At 60.9% G+C, this 13,073-nt stretch overlaps 2 protein-coding genes across 4 annotated transcripts; both read left to right on the top strand.

Annotated features, from left to right (window-relative positions):
- Positions 1-1,104: 1,104 nt before the first annotated feature.
- On the top strand, positions 1,105-7,118 carry DUS3L (dihydrouridine synthase 3 like). Of its 3 annotated transcripts, none has more exons than XM_003421656.4 (13): positions 1,105-1,283; positions 1,918-2,221; positions 2,507-3,034; positions 3,338-3,379; positions 3,671-3,823; positions 4,082-4,198; positions 4,458-4,523; positions 4,613-4,723; positions 5,212-5,308; positions 5,497-5,572; positions 6,444-6,632; positions 6,711-6,839; positions 6,963-7,118. In XM_003421656.4, the coding sequence occupies exons 1-13, from the start codon at positions 1,189-1,191 to the stop codon at positions 7,033-7,035; spliced, it is 1,980 nt and encodes a 659-aa protein (XP_003421704.2). In that variant the 5' UTR covers positions 1,105-1,188; the 3' UTR covers positions 7,036-7,118. The 3 variants fall into 3 exon arrangements, with proteins under 3 accessions (XP_003421704.2, XP_064136429.1, XP_064136430.1); XM_064280359.1 differs by lacking the exon at positions 1,105-1,283 and adding an exon at positions 1,290-1,773; XM_064280360.1 differs by lacking the exons at positions 1,105-1,283; positions 6,711-6,839; positions 6,963-7,118 and adding an exon at positions 1,290-1,773 and having other exon boundaries at positions 5,156-5,308; positions 6,444-6,557.
- A 111-nt stretch (positions 7,119-7,229) lies between these two features.
- PRR22 (proline rich 22) lies at positions 7,230-10,993 on the top strand. Its single transcript, XM_003421686.3, has 3 exons — positions 7,230-7,812; positions 7,899-7,961; positions 9,096-10,993. The coding sequence occupies exons 1-3, from the start codon at positions 7,686-7,688 to the stop codon at positions 10,115-10,117; spliced, it is 1,212 nt and encodes a 403-aa protein (XP_003421734.1). The 5' UTR covers positions 7,230-7,685; the 3' UTR covers positions 10,118-10,993.
- The last annotated feature ends 2,080 nt before the right edge of the window (positions 10,994-13,073 follow it).

Genomic DNA, 13,073 nt, shown 5'->3' with positions numbered 1-13,073 from the left:
AATAGTAAAACAATAACCGCAACAGTAGCAGTTAACGGTTATTGATTGTTACTCATTGAATCCTCACCTTCTGAAAGAGAGCCTTTGATCGACCTCATTTTACTGATAAGACTAAGGCACAGAGAGCTTAAATGACATGTCTAACGTTCCCAGTCAGTAAGTGGAGGGACAGGAATCAGATCCCGGAAGGCTGAATCCCAAACCCTGAGCTTCCTGTGCTGCACAGGGCCTTCTCCGGGAACAGAGAGTTTTAGGGGTACAACAAGGCATGGTGGGGACTGTGGCAAACAGTGAAGAGACTCTGCCCTCCTCTACTCACAGCCCTCATGGGGCTCCCATCTCCCTCAGGATAAAAGCCCAAGTCCTCCCTGAGGCCCAGAGGGCCTTCACAACCTGCACTGCCCCCTCCCTGCCCTTCCTTCCCCTTTTCTCCCCCTCACTCACTCTGCTCCAGCCACACAGGCCTCCTCACTTTTCCTCCAACTCACCAGGCCGGGTCCTGCCTCAGAGCCTTTGGACCGGCTTTTGCCTCTACCCAGAACACTTTCCTCTCCATACCCCTATGTGTCTCTCCCTGACTTCTTTCAAGTATTTACTCAAATATCCCCTCCTCAGTGAAGTCTCTCCTGATCATTCTATTTAAAATTTATCTACCAAAAGGGATATCCCCAAGCCCCCTTCCCTACTTCATTACCATTTAACGTACAGTACAATGTGCTTATGTATTGTGTTTATTGTCTGTCGTCTTCTTGCCTATGTGAGCTCCTTGAATGCAGGGATTTTTGTCTGTGTTGCTCCTCGCTGTATCCCCAACATCTAGGACAGCCTTGAGGCACCAGGAGCTGAACAAACTATTTGTTGAATGAAAGCGAGCTTAAAAGCAGTCGATTTTCAATTTTCAAAAATCCCAGCAGGAGAACAACACACTTTTGCGTGCAGACTGCGGCCCCCGGGCCGCCAGTTTGCGATCCTTTTGAGGACAACTGACCGTTTCCGCTCCTTCCGAAAGGGTCCGAATTGGGACCCGAGGCCCCGCCCCCAGACAGACCCTGCCCCATCACATCGACGCGTGCACAATGACGTCTATGGTGCGACCCGTGCATGCGTATTAGTCCAGTACGACCAGGGAGACACGCGCGCGACCCGGAAGACTTTCCTGCCACTCTCCTAAGAGCGTGAGGGGGGCCGATGGCGGAGGGAGCGGCGGAAGAGGCCCCAGCAGACGGTGGTGGCGATTCAGCAGCCAGCGCACCAGACCGGGGAGTGGCCCCCATTAAACCTCAGTGAGTCGCCGGAGCCGGGGAAAGCCTTTCGGCCCTTCCCGGCACCCATAGCGTGGCGCGAGCGGTGCATGCCGGGAGATGGGGCAGTGGCGCAGGGCGGGAAGCTCGTGGACTCTTCGGTCCGGATCGCTCTTTCGCCTCGTAGAGTCAACGGCGGGATCTGGTCTACTGCACGTTGTAGGCTGTCACATGCGCGGAGGACGCCATGGAGCATGTCGGAGTGGGCGGGGTTTCAGGCGAAGGCAGTAGTGCATGCCGGGGCTTGCAGTGTTTGAAAGAAGAGCCGAAGGGTGTGATGGGAGATGTGGCGGCTCGGATGCGCCTTGCAAAGCATGCTGGGGCTTGTAGTTTTTTGTCGTCTAACGTGGCCGAGGGTAGTAACCGCTGCTATCTGTGGTTTAGCTCAGCAAATTCTGGGTAGTGGCGACCCAGAGATAAAACAGGTCCTCCCCGTGGCCTTGAGGTGTTCCCAGGCTGGAGCTGGATGGTCGTAAGTAGTGAAACGCCGTGTCAGCACAAGCATTTATGCAGGGGCAAGTGTTCTTACTCCCCCTTTCCGAGCGTTCATTGCACCTGAGCTCAGAGAAGGGACTCCCCGGACAAGCCCTCCTTTCCCTGCTGTCTTCGCTGGCAGGTACCTCACCACCAAGGAGCAGTTCCACGAATTCCTGGAAGCCAGAGGGGAGGAGAAGTTCGCCCAGGAAACCGAAGCCATAGAACCTGAGAGCCATGACCTGGCAGAGCCTGAGGCCAAGCGGGTCCGGCTGGCGGATGGGCAGGTGGAAGATGGGCAGACAGTGGCTGGACAGACAGAGGAAGCATCTGAGCTCCTGGAGCAGCCTCAGGCTCAGAAGAGGGCCCGAGGCCAGAACAAGAGCCGGCCCCACCTGAAGCCCACCCACTATGATGGCAACAGGCTTTGCCCTTCCCTGATCCAGGTGAGTGTGGCTTCCTGGGCGTCTACACTGGCGAAATCACGCTAGAAAGTTTGAGGCCTTCAGCCTGTGCTTGTCTGCTTTCCATTCGTTCCTGGTGATGTTATGACATAGGTATTACTCCCATTTTACAGATAAAGAAATTGAGGTACATCGAGGTTACTGACTTGCGCAGGGACACATAGCCAGGAGAGGGGTTGGGCTCAGACCCAGGCTGTCCCACTGCCCCAGACCCTCCTTGTCTTCTCTCACACACACACCGCCCCCCCCCCCCCCATTTTCCCACAGGGGTCAGCTTCCAAGTGTTTCTTTGGCGACCGCTGCCGCTTCCTGCACGATGTCGGCCGATACCTGGAGACCAAGCCGGCTGACCTGGGCCCCTGCTGCGTGCTGTTTGAGACCTTCGGCAGATGCCCCTATGGCGTCACCTGCCGCTTCGCTGGGGCCCACCTGGGGCCTGAGGGCCAGAACCTGGTGCGGGAGGAGCTGGCAGCCCAAGGGGCCCACACCCTACCCGTCCGCAACACCCTGGACAAGACCCTGCAGCAGCAGCTGCGTAAGCGCAAAGTCAGATTTGAGCGGGCCGAGCGGGCTCTGCTCCAACTAAGCCAGGGGCAGCCACTGGGCCCTGTGTCCACTGCTGCTGCCACCCCCGAGGCCGCAGCGGCTGAGGGTGCTCCAGGGCAGGGCCATGGTGACGCCCAGCAGGCCCTCCCAGGGCCAGATGCCACTGCCCTTCCCAGCAGCCCCGTGAAGACCTGCGGGCCCCTGACGGACGAGGACGTAATCAAGCTTAGGCCCTGCGAGAAGAAGCGTGTACGTTTCTCTGCTGAGACTCCCTTTCTGTTCTCTGAGCTGGGCCCAGCCCTCAAGAAGCCGCAGTACGGGGGCTGGAAAGAGCTGACCATACATCCCCAGTCCCAGAGGCTACAGCTGGGACAGAGGGGAGCAGTGGGGAAGAGGGAAGGGCATCGGGCCTGGGGCTCTGACGATTGAGTAGGCGCTGTCCAGTAGAGCAGAAGTGGGGGGAATCATTCCTTGTAGGGGGTTTGGCATGTGCAGAGGCCTCAGATCCCGGGTAGGAGGATAGGGCTTCATTGTGCATTTCTTTCTCTCTAGCTGGACATTGGTGGCAAATTGTATCTGGCACCCCTCACCACGGTAGGAGGCAGGTGGGGTGGGGTGGGGTGGGAGGCGGTGGCAGCGCCACCCCGAGAGTGCCAAGTGCCCAGTGTCTCTCTGTCCCCGTCTGGGAGTCTTTAGGGCTGAGCTGGGTGTCCGGGGTCCCTGCCTGCTGTTCTGTCACGTGGGCACCTCCTGCTGTCCCCAGTGCGGGAACCTGCCGTTCTCTCACTTGGGCACCTCCTGCTGTCCCCAGTGCGGGAATCTGCCGTTCTCTCACGTGGGCACCTCCTGCTGTCCTCTCATGTGGGCACCTCCTGCTGTCCCCAGTGCGGGAATCTGCCGTTCCGGCGTATCTGCAAGCGCTTCGGGGCGGACGTGACTTGCGGGGAGATGGCCGTCTGCACCAACCTGCTGCAGGGCCAGACGTCCGAGTGGGCCCTGCTCAAACGCCACCACAGCGAGGACCTCTTTGGGGTGCAGGTCAGTGCCCACCTTGAGGGAGGGAGGAAGGAAGGGAATGGGCAAGCAGAGGCCTTTAGGGTGATACTCAGGGTCAGGCTCACCCAGGCTGGACTCAGGACCACCCTCAAAGGGTGGGTGCCCTTGGCAGGGGTCCGGGTGCCTCGCAGACACCTGCTCCTTCCGTCCCCCTGAGGACCCTGGGGTTCTGGGGACAGGAGGAAGCTGGCTAGAGCCCTGCAGTGCACACCTCCCTCACCATGCCCTGCCCCCGCACAGCTGGAGGGTGCCTTCCCTGACACCATGACCCGGTGTGCAGAGCTGCTGAACCGCACCATCGAGGTGGACTTTGTGGACATCAACGTCGGCTGCCCCATCGACCTCGTGTACAAGAAGGTGGCGGCCCCTGGCCCTGGAGTCCGAGGCGGGCGGGCAATGCATAGGGCAGAGGCCTGGGACCTTGCCAACTGTGACAGATATGGTGCCTCGGTTTCCCCAGCTGAGCCAGCCAACAGAATAGAGGATATGGGCTGGTGTGGGACCCTGTGAAGCTCTGAGTGTCTGCCCAGGGGTCGTGTGTCCATGTGTCCTCTTAGCGAGGGTGTGGGACACCACCTGGCCTGGGTCTGCACTCACCCACTTCCTCTCCTCCCAGGGCGGAGGCTGTGCCCTCATGAGCCGCTCCACCAAGTTCCGGCAGATTGTCCTTGGCATGAACCAGGTGCGCCCAGTGTTAACCCACACCCCTGTGTCCTCCCCACTTGGCCCGGCCCCTCAGCCCTGCCCCCAGCCCTGCGCTGCCCCCAACAGGTGCTGGACGTGCCACTGACGGTGAAGACCCGCACAGGTGTCCAGGAGCGGGCCAACCTAGCCCACCGCCTGCTGCCAGAGCTGCGGGATTGGGGTGTGGCACTCGTCACGGTGAGTCCCTGGGTGCGGGCATCGGGGCCACTGGGCAGCAGGCCTCCCCACTAATGGCTTCTCCTTCTCATTCCTTCTTTGTCTCTGGCCCTTTCACTGTTTTTTCTCTCTCAATCTTTATCTCTCTCTCGATCTTTCTGTCTGTATGTCTGTCTCTTGGTGGCTTTCTTGGTTTCCCTGTTTTTGTTTTTTTTTTTATGTGTTTCGGTTTGTCTTTGTGCCTTTCTTTCTGTTTCTCTATGGTTCTCTCTCTTTGTCTCAATTGATTTGTCTTTCTGACTTTGTGTCTCTTGGTCCGTCTTTTTGGCTCTGACTTTGTCTTTATATGGTACTGTCTTTCTGCGTCTCTCTTGATCTGTTTTTCTGGTTTTGTCTCTCTGGGTCTGTCTTTCTGATTCTGTCTGTTTCTCTCTCTCTCTCTGTGTCTCTCAGTCTGTCTCTCTCGGTCTCCCTCTGTCACCCTCCCTTTGTGGCTGCTTCCCCCCCAGCTCCACGGCCGCTCGCGGGAGCAGCGCTACACCAAGATGGCCGACTGGCAGTACATTGAGCAGTGCGTCAGGGCCGCCAGCCCCATGCCCCTGTTTGGTGGGTGCCCAGACCTCCCTGCTCCACTGCCCACACTGTGAACTCACGCCACCCAAGGCTACACCTATGGTGGGGCCACCCCTGGGGACCCCCCCCCGCCACCCTGATGCAGACCACTGGGCTGGTAGGGAACCTTGGCACCCCTAGCCACGTGCACCCCTCAGAGACCCCCACCTCTGTCTCCTCAGGAAACGGGGATATCTTATCGTACGAGGATGCCAACCGCGCCATGCAGACTGGCGTTGCTGGGGTCATGATTGCCCGGTGAGTGAGTCCAGGGCGGGGGGATGCCAAGAGCCGGGCCCAGTGCACCTTGGGCACTCAGCCTGCTGCCACAGTCAGGAGCAGTGGGCGCCCCACAACCTGGCCTCCCCCTCCCTGCCCTTTTGGGTTGCTCATTTATTGGGGGCCTTGCTAGAGCTTGGGCTCCAGAGAGAGAGCAGAGTTAGGTTGGGGGTGCAGCTCAGGGGGCCCGAAGTGTCTGCAGCTGGTGGACACGGATTGGAATTCCTGGGCTTTGACGGTCATGTGACCACATCTCTGAGGTGTGAGGAGTGGAGGTTTTGGGGGTCAGGGCTTCTAGTTTAGGCTGGGGCCATCAGCCCAGGGAGCCGTGCTGCTGGGACCGAACTCACTCAGCATGGTGTGTGTGGGCTCAGTGACGCCTTGGCAGGTGGTGGCTGGGGTGTTGGGGTCTCGGACTCAGGCTAGGTGGTGTGTGGGGGTTCAGCAGCGCCTCGGCAGGTGGTGGCCTGGGTCTCAGAGTCTCGGATTCTTGGGTTCAGGCCAGGAGGTGTGTATGGGCTCAGTGGTGCCTTGGCAGGTGGTGGCTGGGGTCGTGGGCTCAGGCCTGGGGTGTGTGTGGGCTCAGCAGTGGCCCGTTGGCCCCAGTGGGTGGTGGCCGGGGTCTCGGGCTCAGGCCTGGGGTGTATGTGGGCTCAGTGATACCTCGGCAGGTGGCGGCCAGGGTCTTGGGTTCTCGGACTCAGGCTGTGTGATGGGTGTAGGCTCAGCAGCGCCTCGGCGGGTGGTAGCTGGGGTCTCGGGCTCAGGCCGGGCATTGTGTGTGGGCTCAGCAGTGGCCCCTCGGCCCCAGTGGGTGGCGGCTGCCCCTGACCACCCTGCCCACCTACAGCGGTGCCCTGCTGAAGCCATGGCTGTTCACTGAGATCAAAGAGCAGCGGCACTGGGACATCTCGTCGTCTGAGCGCCTGGACATCCTGCGGGACTTCACGCACTATGGCCTGGAACACTGGGGCTCGGACACGCAGGGCGTGGAGAAGACCCGCCGCTTCCTGCTTGAGTGGCTGTCCTTCCTGTGCAGGTGGTGGCTGGTGGGCGGGGTGGGGACGGCGCGGTCCAGCCTGGCCCTCTGCCCCTGCTCACCCCTCTACCGCTGCAGGTATGTACCCGTGGGCCTGCTGGAGCGGCTCCCACAGAAGATCAACGAGCGGCCGCCCTACTACCTGGGCCGCAACTACCTGGAGACACTCATGGCCAGCCAGAACTCGGCCGACTGGGTTCGCATCAGGTGGGCTCCACTGTGGGGGCTGGGAGCAGGGGGCAGCCGGATGGGGGTGCGCTGAGGGGTGCGGGAGGCAGTTGGGCTCAGCACGATGGGGGACCCAAGCCTGACCCCGCCCACCCTCCACAGTGAGATGCTGCTGGGACCCGTGCCACCCAACTTCGTCTTCCTGCCCAAGCACAAGGCCAACTCCTACAAATAGCTGTGGGCCAGGCAGCATGTGTCCGAGGGCCAGGGGTCCCGAGGACGTGGAGCAGACAATAAACTTTATTCTTTTAACACTGAGGCTCTTCTGTGACTCTGAGACTGCTCCACCCTGAGCCCCCAGTCTACCCTGACACACCCGGGCCTCTTCCTGTTCCGCTGTGCTGTGGGGGCTGGGACCAGGGAGCTCCCTCCTTCCTCCCACCCTCTCTGGTGCCCGTCATTCACCAGACTCTCCTGCCGCGTGCCCGAGCTGGGGGATTCTGGTCTCAGAGGGGCCGTGGCTCCTGAGGAAGACACACAGGGAGGGGACTGGGGCTGTGACCTGCATGGGTGTGGATCTGGGTGGGCTGCCTGGAGGAAGCAGCCTAGGAGCTGTTAGGTGGGCACTGTGGGTGCAGGCAGGGAGGTGAGGGAGCTGCCCTCCCTCAGTGACACCCATCTCTGACTGGCTTCAGTTCCCCATCTGCCTTTTGCCCACCCTCCGTACCCGGAACCCTGGTCACTGGGCAGGCAGCTGTTTGGAACCCGCTGCCCAGAGTAACCAGGCAAACAGAACCCCACGGGCCTCAGCCTGCTCTCTGGGCTGCCCGCCTGTGCTCCCGCCTGCCTCCCTCCTGGCTGGCTGGGCTGGGCCACCACCGCCCCATGCAGCACTCCAAACCCTTCTACACACCCTCTGCTCCCCAGGAAGGCTTTAGCCCCAGGGGCCTGGACGGCACTGAGGGACCAGGCAGCCAGCCCGTGGCCTGCTCAGAGACGATCCCTGCAGTGGGTAAGGGGCCCCCCAGAGCAGTGTGTGGCGGGCTGGGGTCCAGAGCCCTACCCACCCAGCTCAGGACCTGCCCTTCACCTCTGCAGGTTCCTCGAACCTGTATCACTCCTCAAACCCAGAGAAAGAGGTGTTTCCGGCTCCTCCAGCAGGTACCAGCTTCCCCTCACCCTCAGAGAGGACTCGGGGTATGGATTCAAGTGGGCAGAGCCCATGTCCCTGCATCCTAGATGGGGCAGGAAGGCAAGGCCTGTGTCCCCATCCCCCAGTGAATCCCCCAGGACACAAGGCTTGTGTCCTTTACACCCCACAGGTTCCCTAGGAAGAGGCTTGTGACCCCGTACCCCAATGAGTTCTCCAGGACACAAGGGGGGTTCTCTACCCTCCCACAGGCCCCCCTGGAAGAGGCCTGTGTCCCTGTCTTAGTGGGCCCCCCAAGGACAAGGACTGTCACCCCCATCCACAAGTGGGGCCCCTGAAGACAAGGCCCATTCCCCCGCCCCCCCCAACGGACCCCCCAAGTACAAGGCCTGTGTCCACCACTCACCAGTGGACCCCCCAGGACAAGGCCTGTGCCCCCATCCCCACGTGAGTCCCCCAGGATACAAGGTGTGTCCTTTACCCCCACCATGGGTGCCCTAGGCAGAGGCCTGTGTCCCCTCTCTCCCATGGGCCCTCTAGAACAAGTCCCGTGTCCCTTGCCCCCTAATGGGCCCCCCAGGACAAGGCCCATGTCCCACATCCCCCATGGGCCCTCTAGGACAAAGCCTGTGTCCCCCACCCCCATGGGCCATCTAGGACAAAGCCTGTGTCCCCCATCTCCCCATGGGCCCTCCAAGGCCCATGTCCCCCGCCTCCATGAGCCCTCTAGAACAAGGTCTGTGTCCCCCACCCATGGGCCTCCTAGACAAAGCCCGTGTTCCCCACCCCCATGGGCCCTCTAGGACAAGGCCCAGTGTCCCCCATCTCCCCATGGGCCCTCTAGGACAAGACCCAGTGTCCCCCATCTCCCCATGGGCCCTCTAGGACAAGACCCAGTGTCCCCCATCTCCCCATGGGCCCTCTAGGACAAGACCCAGTGTCCCCCATCTCCCTGTGGGCCCTCTAGGACAAGGCCCAGTGTCCCCCATCTCCCCATGGGCCCTCTAGGACAAGACCCAGTGTCCCCCATCTCCCCGTGGGCCCTCTAAGACAAGACCTGTGTCCCCCACCCCCATGGACCCCATAAGACAAGGCCTGTGTTCTGAGGGGAGCCCTTCTCAGGCTGCCCCCTGCCCCGGCCGCAGGTTTCCAAATGGCTCCATGCGGCTGCTTCTTTGATCCCCGCATCTACCGCATCGAGTGGGCCACCTCTGACTTCGGCCAGTCGTCCCTATACAAGGTGGCAGCAGGTGGTGGGGGCCCCGCCTCCCCAGGCACCTATCTCCTGGAGCCCCAGCACTACCTCAAGGCCCCGGTGCCCCCGCCGCCATACCCCCACTATCAGCCAGTGCCTGAGGCCCCCCAATACCTCCTGCCCTACTTCCCACCTGAGGGGCCCGGCCCCGAGGCCCTGGGCTTTGTGGGAAACGGGGGGCCCCAGGCCTTCATGGAGCTGCCCCCGCCACCGCCGCCCCCCAAAGACAAGCTGCCACCCCTGCTCATCACGCTGCCTGCTGAGCCACTGCTGCCGCCCGGCCCCTACAGCAATCTCAAAGGCCGCCTCAGCCAGTTTCACGGGCCTGAGGTGGCCACTGCCCGGGCCACCGAGCCCCCAGCCATCCCCGCCAAGGAGCCACTGGCCGGGCCGGGACCTCTGCCTGCACCAGCCGAGGCCCAGACCACGGACCCCACGCTGGCTGCGGGCGAGGCCCCGGCACTCGAGGTGGCCCGCGCCTTCGCGCTGCCCGACAAAGTGCTGCTGGAGGATGCCATGAAGCTCTTCGACTGCCTGCCAGGTGGCGCTGAGCCTGAGGGTGGCTCACACAGGGTCCCAGCAGTGGCCGGCCTGCCTGACAGTGGCGGCGGCGGGGACGACTCTTCCGGCGACATGCGCTCCCTGCACCTGCCGGATGAGCTGCTGTCCTTTGACTACAGCGTGCCCGAGATCTTGGACACCGTGTCTAACGTGGACTACTTCTTCAAGGCACTCGATGAGGACCAGGGGCCCCAGGCCGCTGCCCCCTCGGCCCCCGGCCCACGGCCCGACCTGCCCGGTGGTGGCAAGAAGGTGGCCAGGGCCACGTCTGCCAAGAAGGGGAAGCCAGGCGGCAAGAGCAGGCAGGCCTCAGGCCCAGCCGGCACTGTCCTTGCAGGGGCACCCCATTAAAGCCTATTTGACTTCTCGCCTTGGGGTCAGCTCTGTGGCCCAGCAGACATGGAGCAGGATCTGAACAGGAAGGGCTGGCCTCTTGTGCCACTGTCCAAATGGGCAGGTGAGGTTAGGCCCCGGTGAGGCCAGGCTGAGTGAGGACCCTGGAGTTGCACGCACATGCATGCATGCGCGCACGCGCACGCGCACGCGCACACACACACACTAGGTGCTGCTAAGTTGATTCTAAGTCATGGCAGCCCCATGTGTGTCAGAGTAGAACTGTGCTCCAGAGGTTTTCCATAGCTGATCTTTCCGAAGTCAATTGCCAGGCCTTTCTGCTGAGACGCCTCTGGGTGGACTTGAACCTCCAACTTTCTGCTAGCGGCTGAGCGTGTGAACCATTTGCACCACCCAGGGGCTCCCCTAGAATCATGGGGGGTTCTAAGCCTCTCGCCTCCCAGTCCTGGAGAGTTGGGGTTGCTGTAGGGTCCAGGCTGTGGGATGCTAGGAGCCACCACCCAGATTCCTACTCCCAACGAAGGACTCTCAGCCCGTCATTTGGTTGGGGAAGTCAGGGCTGTCCAGAGAGGGTGGGAACTTGCCTGGAGACACACAGCAAGCAGGGTGAGTCTCACAGTGGCCCCCAGTGCCCCCCCCACCAGCTGCTGCTTCTGGCACCGGGAAGCCATAGCAGGTGGAGGGAGAGTGGGGGATAACTTTGTCTCTGCCGTGGGCCAGGGCATGAAGGCACACGTGCCTGTTCACCAGACATTGGGGTTGGGGATGGTGGATGCTGACGCATGCATGCCTGGTGGGGGCCAAGGTGCAGGAGTTGGCCCCCACACGGGAAAGCAGCAGTGCTTGAAGAGGGCAGGGCACAGAGGGTGTGCAAGTGAGGAGGCGGGGGCGTGCATGTGATGGCATGCAGACTACACCTGAGCACAGGTGAGGGGCAGAGGCAGGGAGGGCGCACCTGTACCAGGCCCAGCCACACCATGGCTTCCATCCAAGTGGCAGGGACAGCCTCCGGCCAGCTGGGAAATGGGGCTGGGCCTGGCTTTGGAGTCCACCCACCCTCTCCCACTCTGGGCCCCTCCCCTCGGGTCCACGGAGCACCCTCCTCCTCCACTAAGGCGGGTGCCGGCCATACCCAAAGGTGACCCTGGAGAGGCCACCATTCCCGAGGGAGCAGGGGAGAAAGCGGGAAGCAAAGTGACACTGAAGTCCCCGACCCAGAACGGGGAACCAGGCATGGACCCTGCCAGTCCCACGGGACCCTCCTGCCTCGTCCTGGACCCGTCCTCCACCCCCGTAGCACCATACAGACTACACCTGAGCTCCTCAGAACCCCTTAACGGGCTCAGGAAGTGGAGACCATGCTTCAGGCCTTCCAGGCCCCATCTACAACCACTCCGAGTGCTATTCCCTGAGTCCCTTCCCCCCGCACCCTCGTTGGGGGTGTCTTTGTGACTAAGACCAAGTGACTCAAGCCGAGGGAAGACTCTGGTCGAGGAGGATGTGGTGGCTCCAGGCGACCGGGCGGTTTCTTTCGATTACTGCAGTGGGAGGGTTGAAGGGCAAACGTCCATCAGACAACCCGGCAATCACTTCAAAAAGCCAAATCCAAAACCCAGAAGCAGGACAGGGAGAAGGGAAACAATCACAAAAAAGTAACTGGACCTGGGGTTACGTAAGTGGACAGAAAGGTAAAAATAAGGGCACGTGAGATTAAAAAAAACAAAACCCCAAAGAACCAAACCCATTGCCCTTGAGCCAGTTCGGGTTCCTGGTGAACCCATGTGACCAGCAGAACTGCTCCACGGGGTTTCCCGGCTGGAATCTTTATGCAAGGAGACCACCAGGCCTTCCTTCTGCAGTGCCAGCGAGCAGATTTGAACCACCGGCCTTCAGGTTAACTTTGTGTTGTTCGGGGCCATCGAGCTGATTTGTGACTCTCAGCGCCCCCATGTGACTGTGTAAAACCGCCCAATAGGGTTTTCTAGCCTGTAGTCTAGGGAAGCAGATCACCCGGGCTTTCTCTTGTGGGGCTGCAGAGTGGGTTCCAACTGCCAACCTTTCTGTTAGCAGCCGAGTGCTTAATCCTCGTGCCACCAGGGCTCCTTTTTAAGTTAATAGTCAAGTGCAAACCGTTTGTGCTGCCTGGGGATGTGAGGTAAGAAGGGCGAAGTAATAGGGTAAGTCTGATTACTGTGGGGTGCACGCTGTTCCCCGAAACCCCAACAGGAGGGAAGTGTACCTTTGCACTGGGGAGCGTGGGCCCGCTGGCGGGGCCTCTGTGAGGGGACGACCCCACTGGCCCAGGCGAGCTGTCCCACAACGGTACCTGTCGGGGACCAATGCGCCCGTGTCCCGGCCCCACTTCCGCCCAGTGTCCTCAGAACCCCTAGCTGGCAAGCCAGGGTGGGACGGGTGGGACGGGGAGAACACCCTGTCCCTGGTGCCGTGCTGGCCCAGCCAGGAAGCTCCGGTTAAAACCGGTCACCGCGTTCTGTGAGACTGAATGGAGGCTGTGTGAGGCAGTTATAAATGACTGCAGATTTTTCTTTTTTTTTTTAACCTCAGAGGGATCGGAAAAGTTGCGGAGCTGCCCAAGTGTCCATTTAGAAATCCATTTAGGTTCTCCCATGGAATATATTTCAAAGGGACAGTAGGGTTCAATGTTAGAATTCCCACCTCCCATATGGGAGACCTGGGTTCGATTCCCAGTCCATGCACCACAGGCACAGCCACCACCCATCTGTGCGTGGAGACTTGCACGGTGCTGTGGTGCTCAACAGGTCTCAGTGGAGCTTCCAGACTAAGAAGGACTAGGAAGAAAGAACTGGCGATCAACTGAAAATCAGCCACTGAAAATCCTACGGATCACAACATTCCCACCTGACATCGATCGTGGGGTTGGTGCAGGACTGGGCGCGTTTCGTTTTGCTGCGCGTGCAGTCACCATGAGTCT

Source organism: Loxodonta africana, chromosome 3 (genome assembly GCF_030014295.1).
Source record: "Loxodonta africana isolate mLoxAfr1 chromosome 3, mLoxAfr1.hap2, whole genome shotgun sequence".
NCBI classification, from domain to species: Eukaryota; Metazoa; Chordata; class Mammalia; order Proboscidea; family Elephantidae; genus Loxodonta; species Loxodonta africana.
Note: the sequence above shows the minus strand (reverse complement) of the source record. Positions and strands in the feature narration are given on the sequence as shown.

Bases quoted from the DNA above. Each gene is read 5' to 3' on its own strand.
- PRR22 (XM_003421686.3), top strand. From the start codon at position 7,686: ATGCAGCACTCCAAACCCTTCTACACACCCTCTGCTCCCCAGGAAGGC. The intron at 7,813-7,898 runs GTAAGGGGCCCC...TCACCTCTGCAG, and splicing joins AGAGACGATCCCTGCAGTGG to GTTCCTCGAACCTGTATCAC. The intron at 7,962-9,095 runs GTACCAGCTTCC...CCCCGGCCGCAG, and splicing joins GTTTCCGGCTCCTCCAGCAG to GTTTCCAAATGGCTCCATGC.
- DUS3L (XM_064280359.1), top strand. From the start codon at position 1,586: ATGTGGCGGCTCGGATGCGCCTTGCAAAGCATGCTGGGGCTTGTAGTT. The intron at 3,035-3,337 runs GTACGTTTCTCT...CTTTCTCTCTAG, and splicing joins GGCCCTGCGAGAAGAAGCGT to CTGGACATTGGTGGCAAATT. The intron at 3,380-3,670 runs GTAGGAGGCAGG...TGCTGTCCCCAG, and splicing joins ATCTGGCACCCCTCACCACG to TGCGGGAATCTGCCGTTCCG.